Consider the following 20685-nt stretch of genomic DNA (forward strand, 5'->3'; position numbering starts at 1 on the left):
CAAACAACCTAAGTGTACATTGATAGATGACTAAAGAAAATGTGGTGTACACACACAATGGAATATTATCCAGCCATAAAAAAGAATGAAATCTTGCCGTCTGCAATAACATAGATGGACCTTGAGGACATTATGCTAAGTGAAATAGCGCCTGCCTTCGGAGAAAGACAAATATCAAGTGATCTCACTTATATGTGGAATCTAAAAAAGAAAAAAAAAAAAAAAGCTCATAGATACAGAGAACAGATTGGTGGTTGCCAGAGATGGGGGACAGGTGAAATGGGTGAAGATGGTCAAAAGATACAGACTTCAGTTATAAAAATACATGTCACGGGGATGTAATGCACAGGATGCAACACATAGCATGGCGACTCTGGTTAATAACACTGTAGTGCATATTTGAAAGTTGCTAAGAGACTAAATCTTAAAAGTTCTCATCACAAGAAAAAACTTCTGTAACTATGACGACAGATGTTAACTAGACTTATCGTGGTGACTGTTTTACAATACATATACAAATATCAAATCACTTATGTTGTACACCTGAAATGAATATAATGTTGTAGGTCATATACCTCAATAAAAGAAAAAAAAACAGCCAAGAAAAGGCACATCCTTACACACCAGACTGTACTTAATTTATGCTTCATTAGATTGTTAATCATATCCTTTAAAACTCTTGATTTGAAAGCATATCTGAAATAAAACTAACCAAGATATAAGATTACTGCTTTCTTTGAACAGAAAATACAATAAAGATTATTTTGATTAACTTTTAAAAAATCTTCAATTATTCAAGGCTCATATCACAAAAAGTAGGGAAGAATGCTTCAGGTGTTCCCAACTGGATGAAATGGAGAAGAGGAAATCGAGAAAGTAAGACCTGAAGAAAGCACACCATTAAGGAACTCTATGTAATATTTAGTTCTTGATCATCCATCCACTCACCCTCTACCCAACAAGCATGTATTATGCACCTACTGTGGCAGGGCCGAGGCCATCGGAGGTAAGGAGAAAGAGTTCTGACCACAAAGTGCTGAGAGAATCTAGGTGGGAAAACCATATGAGCACAACTAAAACACATGGTGGAATGCTCTAAGTGTCGTGGGAGAGGAAAAAAGAACGTGGTTAATTCTGCTGGCACAGACCTGTGGACCTCAGCAAAATGGGGATCCGCGCAGTGGGTGGGTGGGTACTGGAACTCAGCCCTGGAGGAAGTGCAGAATTCAGGAGACTGAAGGAAGGGTGATTTGGGGGGGGGGGGGGGGGGTGTCAATGCTACCCAGGGAACATCACAGACACCAATTACGGGACACGGAAGGCATGGAGTAGAAAGTAGGACAGAAGGGATGAGGCCACTGGATTTCTGGATCAACTGTAGCTTATGTTTTTTGAAGGTTTTTGTGGGTTTTTTTAGATTTTATTTATTTGACAGAGAGAGACACAGTGAGAGAGGAAACACAAGCAGGGGGAGTGGGAGAGGGAGAAGCAAACTCTCCGCCAAGCAGGGAGCCCGACATGGGGCTTGACGTGGGGCTCGATCCCAGGACCCTGTGATCATGACCTGAGCCGAAGGCAGACGCTTAACAACTGAGCCACCCAGGCGCCCCTGTAGCTGAGGTTTTAAAGCTTTCTTACCTTGGTTTCATGAATAACCAACCCATAAAAGGATAATTTACAAAGTCAAAAGAAACCATACTTTCTCTTAAAAAGTGGAAATTGCTTTATTATATATTATCTGAAACATTCTCAAAGCAGACTTGCAGAAATGAGTCATCAGACTGTAAAATGTCATCATAAACATCCCCTAGCAAGGGCTTAGAGAGCCAATGCTACGTTGATGTGTTTGCAGACATTTTCTAAAACAATGTTTTTTCAGGTTTATGGTCACAATACCATCAGCCTCTCTAATAAAAATGTACACTTATATTCCAGCTGCATTACCGGTGCAAAGAGCAGTTATTCATCAAACACCTTTTAAAATCCTCTCTTCAAATAACCTATTCAGCCTACTGGGGAAACTCATATCAAAAACAAACAAAATATTTAACAAGAGACAGCCACACATGAATACGCACACACGCACAGTCAGAAAAAGAACAAGGATTTGTCAAAAAGAAGAACTTCTTCCTTCCTCCAACCAGATTCAGGACATTTATTTACTGTTATGCCTAAGAGGTTAAAAATAAGCTAATTCATCAAGTCCCAGAAATGTGATTTGAGCAATGGTTCATTATAAAAGCATTCCTACAACAAAAGAATTGAGAGTTCCCAGTGGAATTAAATATAATGGGATTACCACTAGTGTTCACAGCAGCTATAAACCAAACCATCTACTCCATCTAGTGAGTATCAAAAGACCCTCAGGTACAACACCTACCTGTGGGATGACCCTTGCCCATCAGGAAGATTTTTCCCTAAAGTTGCCACAATAAAGCTTTGTGCACCTATCCATTTCTTGATAGTTTAATGTTTCATGTCACTTCTTGTTTCTGCTCACAGGCTATAAACATTTCAACTCCGGCTCCATCTCATTACTCTTTTCATGGCTCCCTATTTCTTGCCCTGAAATCTACTGAGAGAAATTCTCTTCAGGGCGCCTGGGTGGCTCAGTTGGTTGGGCGACTGCCTTCGGCTCAGGTCATGATCCTGGAGTCCCTGGATCGAGTCCCGCATCGGGCTCCCTGCTCGGCAGGGAGTCTGCTTCTCCCTCTGACCCTCCCCCCTCTCATGTGCTCTCTCTCATTCTCTCTCTCTCAAATAAATAAATTAAAAAAAAAGAGAAATTCTCTTCAGTAAACTTTGTTTATAGTGCAGATTTCATACATCATTTCTCACCAGTATTGTGAATCCTGAAGAGAAATCTAATTATCCCCGGGATGCCTGGGTGGCTCAGTCTGTTAAGCATCTGCCTTCAGCTCAGATCATGATCCCAGGCTCCTTGGGATCAAGCCCCACATCGGGCTCCTTGCTCAGTGGGGAGTCTGCTTCTCCCTCCCCCACTTGTGCACACACTTGCGCTCTCTCTCTCTCTCAAATTAAAAAAAAAAAATCTTTAAAGAAAATAAAAAATAAATCTAATTATCCCCAAAAGATCTGTCAAACAAAAGCCTGGACTGCAATGTCTCTATTCCCTTCATAATGAAGATGCAGCTAAGATAAAAATCACATACAATCAAGTAATACCATTTATGAGTTAATGGAATAGGAAACTCTGAGAATAAAGAGATTTATAGGCATTGCTAGTTGACCCAAACTAGATTTTAAGTCAGGTGAGGACAGGGTAGGTAGCAAGGAAATCAGAATTAGGACAGGTGAGGGTAGTAAGAAGGAAAAAAGGTGGCGAGTAAACAAGTTCAGCACCCCATTTAAGAGAGAACCATACATGTCAATTACATCTCAATTAAAAAGAGCAAGAGAACCACAGCATCAAAATTAGACTCTTACAGTAGCTGAATTCAATACAATCAATATTTATTGAGCACTTCCTATGCACAAAGCCCCTAGGAGACTGTGTGAAGACAGATGTTGGTTTGCCACACTTCCGCAATTAACTACTTAGAACATATTTGTTCAAACACCAAGGGCTGATTTTTTAAATTTCTTAAAACCTTATTTATGGGGGGCGCCTGGGTGGCTCAGTTGATTAAGCGTCTGCCTTCAGCTCAGGTTATGATCCTGGGGGATCCTGGGATCGAGCCCCGCATCGGGCTCCCTGCTCAGTGGGGAGTCTGCTTCTCCCTCTGTGTCCCCCCCTCATTTGTGCACTCTCACTTTCGCACGCACTCTCTCTCAGATAAATAAAATCTTTAAAAAAAAGTTATTTATGCACCACATTTTCCCATTAAAAGACAATTTCAGAAAAATGGGTGAGGATGTGAATGGAGGAAAAAATGAAGGTAGAGACGATGAAACCATGAATATGGTAAACACATAAAATGCTTATCATTTCACATTTGTTAGAAGGTGGGTTGAAAATCGGACTCTAGGCTTTCTGGCAGCCAGTGCACAGGGAGAACAGCCCTGGCTACACACTCATTTCACTTCTGGTACAATAAACCCAGCATCTGGGCAGGAGAAGCCAGTGACTTGAATACTAAGACTAGACAGCAATTTCTTCTGGGGTTCCTCTTAACCTTTTAACTGACTACCATGTTTCATAGGACTGTTTTTTTAAAGGTATGCTAATGTGGGAAATTCAGTAAAAACATTTGGGTGAGGGATCCCATGCAGTCTGAACTCAGATGTATGAAGCTCAGAGAACAGAGAGTTGGTATTTATTTTTAAAAAGACAGGAAAATTCATACTGTGGTAAATTAAATGGGATTTTTTAAAAAAGAAGATGCTTTGGGGCACCTAGGTGGCTCAGTTGTTAAGCATCTGCCTTCGGCTCAGGTCATGATCCCAGGGTCCTGGGATCGAGCCCCGCATCGGGCTCCCTGCTCCGCGGGAGGCCTGCTTCTCCCTCTCCCACTCCCCCTGCTTGTGTTCCCTCTCTCGCTGTGTCTCTGTGAAATAAATAAATAAAATCTTTAAAATAAATAAATAAAAATAAAAAGATGCTTCTAGAATATGGCTGAGGTAACACCGATTATTATCTATTGGTTTATAGCCTACAGGTTAGCTCAAGATGTCTATTATATAATGGTTTCAGGGTTCTAACACTAGATACTCTTGAATAAGCAACATTGCACAGATGAAAACACTGCTAATGACAGAATGAAGTATCAGAGCGAGACTTAATTCTGACATGCTTACCCAATCAAATAAATTTCAATTCCTCTTCAAAGGGAAAACAGTTACTACAACCACAAGGTAGAGCTGCTAGTCTACTGACTGCCTAAGATCAAACAGAGGATTGTTCAACCATTCAGACAACCATTCTGACACTGACAGTATTTCATTCAATACTCTCCATACATCCCCTGGTAAAATTACAAAATGGCAATTTTCAAGATGGAAAGGGCTTTGGGGACCAATTAGACAAGTCTCTTTGTTTTGAAAAGGGAGTACAACAGGCCCAAATAGACCGAAAGACTTGGCTAGGTTGAGGGAGCTCTGGGGTGGCTGGGCCACGAGTGCCAACCGCCTACCACCACCTCAGTTAGCTGCTCATTTCTATTCTATGGCCTAAACATATTTAGTTTATAGAGCAATCAGATCAACCAATATTTGCCTCAGGTTTTCTACCTTGGTTTCACAGGGACCTCATTCCACAAATATTTATCTGCCAAGATACAAAATTATTTTCTAGCTTAGAGTTTGCCACAAAACAGCACGAATAGTGTTTGTTAAATTGCAATAAATAGTAAAATCTAAAAACAAAAAACCGAGCACTAATACTAATACCTAAGCACTGGGAAGACAGTAATGTTTAATATTTAACAAACTGGTCTAGAATGACCTTGCCCCAATGTCTTCTATAACTTAAGTACAAACTCCAACGTACAACTAAACACCCTCCTCAGGAGGGAGCTCTGAAACCAGTATTACAGAGTACAGTGCCCTAGTTACAAACACAAGAGGTAGAATGGGAGTCAAGTGTCAAATGGGGCTGACCTAAATTCAAAAGGCAAAAACAATTTCTAAATTAACATCTGGCGGTGGAATGAAAACATGTATTGCTATACTGCTTTGTTTCCAGATGTTTAAAAAAAAAAAAGCATACCCAAACTTCTCTGCAAAGTACACTTGATTTTTTAAGTTGTTTTTTTTTTTTTAAAGATTTTATTTATTTATTTGACAGAGAGAGACATAGTGAGAGCAGGAACACAAGCAGGGGGAGTGGGAGAGGGAGAAGCAGGCTCCCCGCAGAGCAGGGAGCCCGACGTGGGGCTCGATCCCAGGACCCTGGGATCATGACCCGAGCCGAAGGCAGACGCCCAAGGACCGAGCCACCCAGGCGCCCCAGATTTTTTTAAGTTTTAAACACAGCTTCCGTAGAGACTCAAATGCTGTCCTGGGGGCCTGAAACCTTACCAGGGAGGTTTTCAAACTAAGCAGCAGAAAACCCAAGTTAAGAAAGGCACAATTAGGTAAGGCCCTTCTGTTTAAAGGTAATTTACCAGGTGCCATCATCACTCAAAGCTGCAGCCTGCAGAACAGGGGATTGCCCTGACAACCGCTCAGCCTCAGCCAGCGTGCTGAGGACAAGCAGAGATACTGACATCGGATCGTGACCATAGACACCCGGGCATGCCTTGGCTAAAGGTAACACAACATGCTCTTGCTCACTTATGCTTCAGATTAAATGCGTTCTTTAAAAAACAATTCTGGTATACGAAGCGTATCCATGTTGACAAACTTTTTTCCACCCACAAAATACTGACAGACTTACCTACCATATGAAGGATGAGAACTGTATATTTTCCAAAATTACCAAATCCTCCTATAAATTATAGCACACTCATACTTTTAGAAAAGGTCAAATATAATTGGGAATGCTTACTTGAACTACTATTAATGACAAGTCCTTGCAAGCTAAGATTTTATGAGCTGTGGGGTTGCAAATATCACTTTTGTTGTGTGTGTTTTTCCTGTTTTCATGGATGCTAGGGGTCTGAATGTGGCAAAAATATATAAAATACTTGTCTTTAGCCATAGCACTTTTCATATCACATGGGGAGACCACAAAACAGACTTTAGAGTGAAAAATGTCCCCACGGCCAGTTAATATGATTTGTAGAAAATGGTTTAGTAGTCCTAACTAAAACTCCTAAGTGGCCAGGGTATTTGTCAGTTTCTTTATGGTATGATTTCAAAGAGGCATACAAAGAAGCAAACTCACAGGCTTGTCTTTCTTCTTTCAGGGGTCTTTTATGAAGTAAAATGATGGAAGCATTTCCACTTCTAAAGTTCAGTAAATTGACTTAATAGGATGGACAGTCAAAACTTAAAACAAATATCTGCAAATTACAAACAAGCCAATGTAAGGCTTAAGATGATTACCTAGAGGCAAAGTACTAACCAGTGTTCCCCTATGATTAAGCCTAATAAGCCCCACTGTATCATTTTCTTTTTTTTAAAGGGCATCCACATTCCTGCTGGGGCATGCAATGGCACCAGGTGGGAATAGCATCTGGTGGGAAATATGGAGAAAGGGGCTTAGAGATGATAATTTGAGAAAGGGCAGCCAGTCTTGGGCTCTGTAACAATTCTACTCCAGATGTTAAATGGACTTAATAGAAAACGGAATCATTTATGTTTAAATGGTGGTATACTGAAGAGGGCTCCTTGTGTTGGGCTTGTTTCACTGTTTGGTATATTTTTGACCCAGAAGTGCAACACTTTCTAATAAAGTACAATTTCAAAAAGTGGAAGCCCCTCTCTCCAATTTACTGCTAAGTATCATTTTAAAGAGTCTGCCCCTTTTCCTAGGTGTTAGTAACAAAATGCCCTTCCTCATTCTCTCTCAAACACTCAGGGAGAGCATTCTAAGTATGTATTTAAATATTTCCTCCAGCATTCAAAACTGTGAAGCCCTGAAATAGCTGGAGGAAAAAAAAAAAACACAGGAAGTGAAAGTGACAAGATAATGGCATGGCTTTTGTTTTTCTTGCAAACTGCACAGCTAAACGTATTTTTCTCTTTAACGATCTGAAATTAATCTAATGGGGGGAGGGAGGCTGAGAATTAAAACTCAGAAACAACACGCTCCCCAACCACACGCACCTGGAAGGCTCTCTTTAATGGGGCTGTCTCCTCATCAGGCTCAGTTAGGGCTTCTGTCGGGCTCCATCCCAGTCCGAGTTGCACGCAGCATTTTGCCCTATCTCTGTCTTTTCTAGGGCACATCCACTCTCTTCCCTCTCCAAGCAACGGTTCTACTCAGGCCACAACACAACTGTGTCAGGCCCGCTGTTACTCACCGACACACACTCATGATTCACCCATGTCTCAGGCTGGTGGTTTTCAGACTGGAGATTTCACTTCCCTACGACAGTGCACACTCGGGCAGTCACTGTGCTCCCTCGTTTTCTGAGCCCCTCTCGCCACCCACGACCGAGCCGACGGCAAAGTGACTCGGAAAACTTCCTCCTGAGTGCGTTTTGGCCGCGGAGAAACTGCCTCCCGGAGAGATTTTGCCGCGTCGCCCCGTGGTCCCAGCACCCCAACTTGGCGGAGGTGATGCTCCTCCTCGCCGCCCCGGTCTCGCCTTCCCTCGGCCGCTGGGCGTGACTGCGCCTGCAGACCTGGGGACCCACGTCTGCGGCCCGGGCGCCCACTCGTCGGGGTCCTCCCGCGCGGAGCCGGAGGGCCAGCAAAACGCGGGGAACTTGCCGGCCGCTCGGCTTTCGCTCCCGCCCAAGTTGCCCTACGCAAACTTTTCCAGCCGCCCCCCGGCCCCCGAGCCGGGCTCTGTCTCACCTGAGGCATCGGCGTTCGCGGCCGCGGATGCGCTCGGCCCCGGGGTCCGTGGGTCGGCAGTAACCGCGGGCGCCGCGTCCAGGCACCCCTCAGAAGCAGCATCCTGCCCAAGCGCGGGCTCCCGCACGAGTCAGCCGGCCAGCGCCGGGAGGCTAGCAGCCGGCGCTCTCCGTGCACGCAGCCCGGCCCGCGCCTCCCGCCGGCCCCCGCCTCCCCACGCCGCGCCGCCGGGCGGGGGGCGGGCTAAGGGGAGGGTGTGTCCCGCTTCCCGAGGCTCTGTGTACGCGCCCGGCTTCAGGCTGTTTTCTCTCCTCCGACGGAAAAAAAGAGAAAAGGGGGAGGGGCGCTAGTGAACCGCCCTCCCCCGTCTTAGATTTCGACGGGCAGCGCGAATGCTTGGCCGACACCTCTTTTTGCCGTGGAAGCCCCTTCAGGAATGAACGAGAGTTTGCGATCACACCTTGGGGGCTGTTGATTTCAACACCCACCGTTAATTCTGGGGACTTAGTGTCTCCATTCCCGGCCACGGGGCAGTGAGGAGTGGGGGTGAGGGGAGGAGAGCCTCCGGGAGCTGGAGAGACGCAGGCGGGAACCCTCTGGAAGTTAGTCTCCAGGACCGAGTGGGAAAGGGGGAGAGAAGCAGGTCCCCAAGGCTCCACACGTCAGTTGTCTCCGAGGCTTATGCTAAGGGCAGCGATGGCCAGTGAGCGTCCATCAGAGTCAGCTCAAGGCCTACTTCTGCCGGAGGTTTGCAGTTCTCTAGGCGGTGGGCTGCCTGGAGCTCTTTGGGACAGTCTCCGCCACAGCACAATTGGCTTCTCTTTTCAATCACGTTTTTAATGCAAAGAGCTAAGGAACCGGAACTTAGTCTTTCCAGCAACTGGAAAATGTAATGTTTTGTCTTAGAGACTTTTTGTTTATAAAAACAGATTAAGAAGGCATGCCTGGGTGGCTCAGTCGGTTAAAGGTCTGCCTTTGGCTCAGGCATGATCCCAGGGTTCTGGGAAGGAGGCCGGCATCGGGCTCCCTGCTCAGTTGGGGAGTCTGCTTTTCCCTCTGCCTGCCGCTCCCCCTGCTTGTGCTCTGTCTCTCTCTGACAAATAAATAAATGAAGTCTTTAAAAAATAATAAAAAATAAAAACAAATTTTAAAAACACCATTTCAGAGCAACCTAATCTTTCACATAGCTTGCTTATGATAGAGTTCTTAGATAAAATACAGGATGCCCAGTTAAATTTGAATTTCAGATGAACAACAAATAATTTAAGTATGTACCAAATGTTGCATGGCCGACACTCTTTAAAGAAAAATTAGGTATTTGGGATATACTTAGACTAAACTATTTGTTATTTATCTTTTAGCTATAAAATGAATGAATTCTGGGGACCTAATGTACCACACGATAACTATGGTTGATAATACCATATCGTGGGGCGCCTAGGTGGCTTAGTTGCTAAGCGTCTGCCTTCGTCTCAGGGCATGATCCCAGAGTCCTGGGATCGAGTCCCGCACCAGGCTCCCTGCTCAGCGGGAAGCCTGCTTCTCCCTCTCCCACTCCCCCTGCTTGTGTTCCTGCTCTTGCTGTGTCTCTGTCAAATAAATAAATAAAATCTTAAAAAATAATAGTAATAATAATACCATATCGTATGCTTGAAATTTGCTAAGAGAGTAGATCTTAACTGTACTTAGCACATCAAAAAAAAAGTAACTATGCTAGGTAACAGATGTATTAATTAACTTGATTGTGATAATCATTCAAAATGCATACATATATCAGGCCATCATACTGTACCCTTTAAATATATTCACTTTTTATTTGCCCATTATATCTCAATAGAGCTGGGGGGGGAGAAAAAGGAACAAAAGAGTTTTATAAGGGGAAATGGAGAAGAGGAGGAGAAAATGTCTATTTTGGAGCACAGACTCTGCCCATGCACATTGTAATACTTTTTTCCCAACAGTTTTTGGCGACATTCCCTTTAATTAAATTTTTATAGCGCAACAATTTTGCAATACTTTCTACAGAGAGACTAGGAAAGATAGCTGTCTTTTCTCTAGCAGGTTGATTTGTTATATATCATTGATAGTTGAGAAAAGTGTCTCTAAGCTTTACGACTCACCATTGGTAACATCATGTTAATTCTTAGGATTGTTCTTAAATTGGGGAAAACTTCCTTCAGGTGTTTTTCGTGTACATAATAATTGAAAGAGTATTCCACAGACCAACTTCTGGGTCCACTCATTTCAAGCGCCACTTTTCACTAGCCACAGAATTCTGGTAAGTTGGCACTCTAGGACCCATTCATACTCTAGTACAATCTTGGCTCTGCACTTTGGGGTTACACTACAGGGTAAGTTGGCCCAGTAAGTGATCGGAGGATTCTTAGAAGCCACTTCTACATGGGTGTGGCTAGCAATAATTTAGTAAACCTGGAAATGGCCTGTAAGCTGCTTAAAAATATCCCACTAAATCCAACCTAGATGTACCTCCAATTCAACTTACTTTTTGCTGGATCTTGAAAATGGCCATAACTCCTCAACCACCTGATAGAAGAAAATGTGTGACAGAGGAGTGGTTGAACAAAAAAAGAGATAGTGGTCTTGATTTCAGTAAAAATGTCTTACTTTTAGAAAAACAACAAAAACACCAACACATTGCTAGGGACCCCTCACCCCACTGCAACGGTCTTGGAAGAGGCTTGTGTAAGTGAAGAGCCCCTGAAACTTAAACTAAATTAACTTTGCTGGCACCTAAGTCCTCAAAAAATGCTATTATTGTTATTACAAACCATTCCATTGCACTTAACACCTGCCTGTTTTGTAGCATTTATCACACTATTTATTTGCACTTATGTCTGGCTCTCCAGCCAGGTTATAAATGCAGGAGCAGGTGCGTGGTTTTAGTAATCCTCGTGTCAGAGTGCCTAGCACAGTAGCTGCTTTAGAGACTTAGGCAACAATGAATAAATGAAATTATGCTAATGGGAAGGAAGAGATACTGCAAGAACAACTTAAAACAGATGTGACTGAGGAAAAGTCCAGGAGCTGTGGATACAGTACTTGTGTCAAGTGCTCAAGGGCAAGGAAGAAAGACCTCAAACTAAAAAGAGGGACACCTGGGTGGCTCAGTTGGTTGGGCATTCGACTGTTGATTACAGCTCAGGTCATGATCTCAAGGTCATGGGATCAAGCCCCAAATCAGGCTCTGCACTGGGCATGGAGTCTGCTTAGGATTCTCTCTCTCTCTCTCTCCCTCTGCCCCTCTGCCCCCCCTCCAAAAAAAAAAAAGAGAGAGAGAGAAATGCAGAATTATAAGAAGTGTCTTAAAAACAGCCAGTGTAATTCCATTTACATAAGATGACCAGAGAAGGCAAATCTATAGAGACAGAGTAATCAGTAGTTGCCTGGGGCTGAGGGTGGAATTGGGAGTGATGTAAATGAGTGTGAGGAATCTTTCTGGGGTGATGGAAATATTCTAAATTGGATTGTGGTAATTGTTGCATAAGTCTATAAATTTGCCAAACAATCATTTGTACACTTTATTTTTTAAAGATTTATTTATTTATTTATTTATTATTTATCTTTTTTAAAGATTTTATTTATTTATTTGACAGAGAGAGACACAGCGAGAGAGGGAACACAAGCAGGGGGAGTGGGAGAGGGAGAAGCAGGCTCCCCGCCGAGCAGAGAGCCCGATGTGGGGCTCGATCCCAGGACCCTGGGATCATGACCTGAGCCGAAGGCAGACGCTCAACGACTGAGCCACCCAGGCACCCCCATTTGTACTCTTTAAATGAGTGATCTTATAGCATGTAAATAATACTTGATAAAGCTGCTTAAATTTTTTTTCTGACTAGTGAGATCAATGATTCAAATATGAAAAGGCTGTAATATCTAAGTAGCATTTATGAAGTAGCTCACATTAAGTCACTGTTCTCACCAAGATTCCCATACATTGTGGGGAAGTCTGTTGGGCACCAAAGAGATCTATGTGTGCTGAGCCACTGTGTGGACAGAACCTCCACAGTAAGCCCTTTCCATCTGCAGTGTCCAGAGGCTTTCTCCCAGCAGTGTGCTGGCTTCCCAAGTTACCAGAAGTACGTGCTTAGTAAAAAGAAATAATGTTTGAAATCAGTGGACCCAGAAGGTGGTTTATGGAATATTCTTCCAATTTTACAGCTCATATATGAAAAACACTTGTTGGAAGTTTCCCCAAATTTAAGAACAGTCCTAAGAATTAACACGACATGGCCAATGGTGAGTCGTAAGGCTTAGAGACACTTTTCTCAACTATCAGTGATATAAAACAAATCAACATGCTAGAGAAAAAAGTTTTCTTTTCGATTCTCGCTATAGAAAGTATAAAAAAATTGTTGTGGTATGAAAATTTAATTAAAGGGAATGTAGCCAAAATACTGTTGGAAGAAAGTATTACAGTCAATATGTAGGGGTGATGGATTTTTAAAAAATATTTTCCTTTGAGGGGTTTGTGCTTTTAAAAAAAATTATTATTTATGATTTATTTTCTCCCTCTAACTATTCATTACCATGCCAATTTTGTATTCCTAATTTCTTATTGTTTTTCATAAAAAGGGTCTTCCAAAGTATATAAGCTTCATGCTCCACAAGAGCTGATTCTGCCTCTGGGGATCAGGCATAAAGTACTTCGTGTTATCTTGTTTAGTCATTACAAAAACCTTATGGGATAAGTATTATTAGCTCCCTATTACAAATGAAGAAACAGAAGCTTGGTAGGTTATACAGTCAGAATTCGAGTATGGAATTCTATACCTATGACCCCAAGATTTTTGGACTCAAGACCCCAAGATAACCCTGCCTATCTCTTCTGACATCACCTAGCCACCTGACCTTCCCATTACCACAGCTAGGATTAGGGTGAGGTGAATTGTTGAAGTGAAGAGTCCAAATTCTGGCTTTATTTAAAATTTTGATATTCTGTTCATTATGGATTTTTTCATTAATTTTGATTTTTAAAAAATATTACATTAAAAAACCAGCACCACAGAAACACAATTATAAGAGACTATTATGAAAAACTATATGCCAAAAAACTGGACAACCTGGAAGAAACAGATAAATTCCCAAAATAGGAAGAAATAGAAATTTGAACAGACCAAAAATTAACAAAGAAATGGAATCAGTAATCAAAAAACTCCCAACAAACAAAAGTTCATGACCAGATAGCTTCATAAGAGAATTCTACCAAACATTTAAAGAAGAGTTAATATCAGGTACCTGGGTGGCTCAGTTGGTTAAGCGTCCAGCTCTTGATTTTGGCTCAGGTCATGATCTCAAGAGTAGTGAGATCGAGCCCCTTGTCATTGGGCTCTGCACTGGGCATGGAGCCTGCCTAAGATTCTCTCTCTCCATGGGGCACCTCAGTGGCTCAGTCAGTTAAACGTCCAACTCTTGATTTTGGCTCAGGTCAAGATCTCAGGGTGTTGGGATCTGTGCTCAGCATGGAGTCTACTTGAGGATACTCTCCCTCTCCCTCCGCCCCTCCCCTGCTTGTGCATGCCCTCTCTCTAAAATAAATAAATAAATAAATAAATAAATAAATAAATAAATAAATAAATAAATAAATAAATCTTAAAAAAAAAATACTCTCTCGGGTGCCTGGGTGGCTCAGTCATTAAGCGTCTGCCTTCGGCTCAGGTCATAATCCCAGGGTCCTGGGATGGAACCCCACATCGGGCTCCCTGCTTGGCCAGCAGCCTGCTTCTCCCTCTCCCACTCCCCCTGCCTGTGTTCCTGCTCTCACTGTCTCACTCTCTGTCAAATAAATAAATAAAATCTTTTTAAAAAGTCATTAAAAAAAAAAATTCTCTCCCTTTCCCTTCCCCCTCTTTCTTGCATGTGCACACACACATTCTCTCTCTCAAAAAAAAAAAAAAAAAGAGTTAATACCTATTCTTCTCAAACTACTCCAAAAAATAAAAAAGGAAAACTTCCAAATTCATTCCATGAAGCAAGCATGAACCCTGATACTAAAACCAGGTAAAGACACTACTAAAAAAGAGAACTACAGGCCAATATCCCTGATGAACATAGATGTAAAAGTTCTCAATAAAATATTTGCAAAGTGAATCCAACAATGCATTAAAAAAATCATTCACCATGATCAACTGTGATTTATTTCTTGGTTGCAAGTGTGGTTCAATATTCACAAATCAATCAACATGATATGTCACATTAATAAAAGAAAGGATAAGAACCATATGATCCTCTCAATAGATGCAGAAAAAACATTTGACAAAGCATCTATTCATGATAAAAACCCTTAACAAAGTAGGTTTAGAGGGAACATACCTCAACACAATAAAGGTCATATATGAAAAACACACAGCTAACATCATCCTCAATAGGGAAAAATTGAGAGCTTTTCCTCTACGGTCAGGAATACAGCAGGGATGTCCCCTATCACCACTTTTATTCAACATAGTACTGGAAGTCCTAGCCACAGCAGTCAGACAACAAAAAGAAACAAAAGGCATCCAAATAGGCAATGAAGAAGTAAAAGTTTCACTATATGCAGATGACGTGATACCATATATTGAAAACCCAAAGACTCTGCCCTAAGTCTGCTAGAACTGATAAACGAATTCAGTAAAGTCGCAGGATACAAAGTCAACATACAAAAATTTATTGCATTTCTATACACCAATAATGACACAGCAGAAAGAGAAATTAAGGAATCAATCCCACTTACAATGGTACCAAAAACAATAAGATACTTAGGAATAAAGCTAACCAAAGAGGTGAAAGACCTGTACTCTGAAAACAATAAAATACTGATAAAAGAAATTGAAGATGACACAAAGAAATGGAAAATCATTCCATGCTCATGTATTGGAAGAACAAATATTGTTAAAATGTCTATACTACCCAAAAGAATCTACACATTTAATGCAATCCCTATCGAAATACCACCAGCATTTTTCACAGAGCTAGAACAAACAAACCTAAAATGTATACAGAACCACAAGACACTAAATAGCCAAAGCAAGCTTAGAAAACGAAGCTTGAGGCATCACAATTCCGGATTTCAAGGTATATTACAAAGCTGTAATCATCAAGACAGTATGGGACTGGCACAAAAAAAGACACCTAATTCAATGGAAGAGAATAGAAAATCCAGGAATGAACCCATAATTATATGGTCAATTAATCTTTGACAAAGCAGGAAAGAATATCCAGTCTCTTCAACAAGTGGTGTTGGGAAAACTGGACAGCAACGTGCAAAAGAATGAAACTGAACCACTTTCTTATACCACACACAAAAATAAATTCAAAATGGACTAAAGATCTACATGTGAGATTTAAAACCATAAAAATCCCAGAATACAACACAGATAGTAACTTCTTTGACATCAGTCATAGCAACTTCTTTCTAGATATGTCTCCTGAGGCAAGGGAAACAAAAGCAAAAATAAACTATTGAGATGACATCACAATAAAAAAAAAGTTTCCTTCTGCACAACAAAGGAAATAATCAATGAAACTAAAAGGCAGACTACAGAAGAGAGAAGATATTTGCAAATGATATATCTAATAAAGAGTTAGTATAAAAAATATATAAAGAAATTTAAAATTCAACACCCCAAAAATGAATAACCCAATTAAAAAAATGGACAGAAGACATGAATAGACATTTTTAAAGAGAAGACATCCAGATGGCTAACAGACACAGGAAAAGATGCACAACATCACTCCTCATAAGGGAAATGCAGATCAAAACTACAATGAGATATCACCTCACACCTGTCAGAATGACTAAAATCAACAACACAAGGAACAACAGGTGTTGGCCAGGATGTGGAGAAAGGGGAACCCTCTTACACTGTTGGAGGGATTGCAAACTGGTGTACCTACTGTGGAAAACAGTATGGAGATTCCTCAGAAAGTTAAAAATAGACCTACCCTATGACCCAGCAATCACCCTACTGGATATTTACCCAAATAATAGAAAAATACTAATTTAAAGGGATACATGCACCCTGATGTTTATAGCAGCATTATCTACAATAGCCAAGATACGGAAACAGCCCGTGTCCACTGACAGATGAATGGATAAAGAAGAGGTGATATATATATATATATATATATATATATATATATATATATATACACAATGGAATATTACTCAGCTGTCAAAAAGAATGAAATCTTGCCATTTGGAAGGATATGGATGGAGCTAGAGAGTATTAGGTTAAGTGAAATAGTCAGAGAAAGACAAATACCATGTCATTTCACTCATATTTAGAATTTAAGAAATAAGACAAATGAGTAAAGGGGAAAAAAAGGAAGAAAGGCAAACCAGGAAACAGACTCTTAGCTATAGAGAACAAGCTGATGGTTACCAAAAGGGAAGTGAGTGGGGGATGGGTGGCATAAGTGATAGGGATGAAGGAGCACCCTTGTGATGAGCACCGGGTGATGTCTGGAAGTGCTGAATCACTATATTGTACACCTGAAACTAGTATTATACTATATGTTAACTAAAAAAAAATTACATTAAAATATTATCTTAATGACTGAGTTTTTAGTGCCCCTTTTAAATTTTGAGCCCTTGTTTTAACCCTGTGTCATATTCTCAATTAGGACATCAATATTCATATTTGTACTTTAACTTCTAATAAAGCTAGTCCACAGATTTCATCCACTGACTCTTATACAACCTGCTCTTGCAGACACTAGTCACTTATGTCCTCAAACTACCTTCCATTTGAACTCAATTTTTCACAGATTAGCCAACCAATAATGAAATTGTATTATTTAGTGTTAGTACTGCGTGCTTGCTACTGGCAAAGAGCCTAGCCTCAGGGGCGCCTGGGTGGCTCAGTTGGTTAAGCGTCTGCCTTCGGCTCAGGTCATGATCCCGGGGTCCTGGGATCGAGCCCCACATCAGGCTCCTGGCTCAGTGGGGAGTCTGCTTCTCCCTCTGCCTCTGCCCCTCCCCCTGCTTGTGCTCACTCCCTCTCTCTCTCAATCACTCTCTCTCTCAAATAAATAAATAAAATCTTAAAAAAAAGAAGAGAGAATGGGCGCCTGGGTGGCTCAGTCGTTAAGCGGCTGCCTTCGGCTCAGGTCATGATCCCAGAGTCCTGGCATCGAGTCCCACATTGGGCTCCCTGCTCAGCAGGAAGCCTGCTTCTCCCTCTCCCACTCCCCCTGCTTGTGTTCCTGCTCTCACTGTCTCTGTCAAATAAATAAAAATAAAATCTTAAAAAAAAAAAAAAAGAAGAAGAAGAGAGACTAGCCTCAAAGTGGAAGGAAAGTCTATTTACAAAAAAAGCTTTATATTTTTTGTCACCTGGTTTTATTGGTAAAATCATCTGAATTGAACAATCTTAAATATATCCTCTGAAGATGTGAGCTGCACTGGATTGTAGGATGGCAGAATGGCTAAGGGGTCCCCTCAGGTATCTTACTTGGAGGCCCCCCTGACTGAATTCTAGAGAAGGATATTCCTTTTCCCTATTCTGCCTCCAGGCCCTAGGTCTTCATTTTTTTTTTTTTTTTTAAGATTTCTTTATTTATTTCAGAGAGAGAGAGAGAGCACTCATGGTGGAGAGGGGCATAGGGAGAGAGAGAGAAAGAGAGAGAGAATCCTAAGCAGACTCCCCACTGAGCGTGGGGCTCAATGCATGGCTCGATCTTACAATCCTGAGATCATGACCCGAGCCAAAATTAAGAGTTGGATGCTCGGGCACCTGGGTGGCTCAGATGGTTAAGCGTCTGCCTTCGGCTCAGGTCATGATCCCAGGGTCCTGGGTTCGAGTCCCACATCGGGCTCCCGGCTCAGCGGGGAGCCTGCTTCTCCCTCTGACCCTCTCCCCTCTCATGCTCTTTCTCTCTTGCTCGCTCTCTAAAAAATAAATAAAATCTTAAAAAAAAAAAAAAAAGAGTTGGATGCTCAACCGACTGAGCCACCCAGGTGCCCCTAGGCCTTCATTTTTTTTTTTTTTAAGATTTTATTTATTTATTTGACAGAGAGAGACACAGAGAGAGAGGGAACACAAGCAGGGGGAGTGGGAGAGGGAGAAGCAGGCTGCTGGCCAAGCAGGGAGCCCAATGTGGGGTTCCATCCCAGGACCCTGGGATCATGACCTGAGCCGAAGGCAGACGCTTAACGACTGAGCCACCCAGGCGCCCCTAGGCCTTCATTTTTAACAATTAAAATCATAATACCCAAATCAGAATACATATTTTCAAACACTATGGAAGATTCACAATATAATGACCGTAAATCAGGCCTCAAAGGAATTCTCAAAAAAAAAATATTTTTTTTTAATTTGAGAGAGAGAGAGAGCACGTGAACTGGGGGAGGGGGCAGCGGCAGAGGGAGAGAATCTCCAACAGACTCTGCTCTGAGCGTGGAGCCTGACATGGGGCTGGATCTCACAACCCTGAGATCATGACCTGAGCCGAAACCAAGAGTCAGACACTTAACTGACTGAGCCACCCAGGCGCCGCTCTCAAAAAATTTTTTAAACCTGATAACAAAAAGCTATGTTTATGAAATTAGAAATTAACAAAAAGACAAAGCATCACAATTAAATTTATATTTAAATAACACACAAATAGTCATGGATTAAATAGAAAATAAATGGAAATTGGGAACTATTTTAAAACTGAATAGGAATGAAAGCACTTAATATTAAAATTCTCTACTCAGGAAATTGCACAGTCTTAAATGCATTTATTAGAAAACAGAAATGTCTGAAAATAAACTAAGCTTACAATCCAAGAAGCTCAAAAAACAGCAGCTAAAATAAACCCAACGGAAGAAGTGGAAAGGAACTGATAAAGGTAAAAGCAGAAAGTGAATCAAACTTCCTCTACGTTTATTCTAAAGCAACCTCTCCCCAAAAGAGAGTGAGTCAATAAAACCAAAAGTTTTTTTTTTTTTAAGGCACCAAGACAGGCAACCCTGAAACAAGAATGATCAAGAAAAAGAAAGAAGGAATACATAAACATGACAGAAAGGATGAAAAAAGCTAACCCCCCGATGAAAAAGAAGAGAAAAAAGCTAACCGCCAGTAATAATTGCTTATACCAATCAAGTTAAAACTATAAAGACCAAACTTAGCTCAACAAAGAGAACCTGAGTAGATCAATGGTCATAGATTAAAACAGTGGTTAATGATCTACCTGGAAAAGTGTCCCAGGCCCAGAGGCATAATGGGTCAGTTCAACCAAAACTTCAAGAATAGATAATACCTACCTTATATACCAAAATCTATACAAACTGTTCCAAAGCATCAAAACAGGTGGGATGTTAGCCAACTCATTTAAGACAAGCGTAATGCAGATCAAAATTAAACAGGTGAATACTATAAAAGCAAACTATAGATCAATCTTATAAAAGTAAATAAAACAGGGGCGCCTGGGTGGCTCAGTCGTTAAGCTTCTTCCTTCGGCTCAGGTCATGATCCCAGGGTCCTGGGATTGGGACCCGCATCGGGCTCCCTGCTCAGAAGTCTGCTTCTCCCTTTCCCACTTCTCCTGCTTGTGTTCCCCCTCTCGCCATCTCTCTCTCTGTCAAATAAATAAATAAAAATCTTAAAAAAGAAGTAAATAAAACAGATCTTAAGTAAAATATTAGCAAATGGAACCCAGTAGCGTAATAAAAGAATGATCAAATAAGGATTCACCCAGACTGCTAAAGTCAGTTCCCAAATTTCACATTCTCTTAATGCAAACATGTCCCATCTAAACTCTGCCCAGGGCCTGATGTATTCATCTACTGTTCACTGCGTCCACCTTACCCTCTTCAGCAGCCTCCTGGAGGCTGGCTGGACTCCTGTTAGGGTCGGGTCACATTGCTCTTCTTTTCAAAGCCCTTCAAAAACTTTGCACCGGCCACGCTAACTCCTACTCCCTGCCTGTAGCCCTTACTCTGCTCTATTTTTCTTCCTGGCATTTAATCATTACCCGACATATTATCTATTTACCTTTTTGCTCTCCCCCCTCAACCGGAGTGCAAGTTCCATGGAGGAAGGGACCTTGTCTGTCTTGTTCACTGCTCTAAAACCATTACCTCACAATGCCTGTCACATAGTAGGTTCTTAAATTTTTGATGAATGAATGAATGAATGAAAGGATGGAAAATAGAACAGGACTTCAAAGTTCAAAACAGCAACCACCTTTAAGAATAACACAAACATGGGGCATCTGGGTGGCTCAGTCGGTTAAGCGTTGGACTCTTGGTTTCCGCTCAGGTCATGATCTCAGGGTCGTGAGATTGAGCCCCTGTCGGGATCGTGTTGGACATGGAGCCTGTTTAAGATTCTC

The 20685-nt window shown here is 41.6% G+C and overlaps 1 protein-coding gene across 1 annotated transcript in view; it reads right to left on the reverse strand.

Annotated features, from left to right (window-relative positions):
• Window positions 1–8564, reverse strand: part of MCUB (mitochondrial calcium uniporter dominant negative subunit beta) — a 91099-nt gene extending 82535 nt beyond the window's left edge. Inside the window, exon 1 of the mRNA XM_021684497.1 lies at window positions 8368–8564. Coding sequence (XP_021540172.1) covers window positions 8368–8469 — 102 coding nt within the window. The 5' untranslated portion in view covers window positions 8470–8564. The remainder of the gene's footprint in view (window positions 1–8367) is intronic.
• Between the last annotated feature and the right edge of the window lie 12121 nt (window positions 8565–20685).

Source organism: Neomonachus schauinslandi, chromosome 2, assembly GCF_002201575.2.
Source record: "Neomonachus schauinslandi chromosome 2, ASM220157v2, whole genome shotgun sequence".
NCBI classification, from domain to species: Eukaryota; Metazoa; Chordata; class Mammalia; order Carnivora; family Phocidae; genus Neomonachus; species Neomonachus schauinslandi.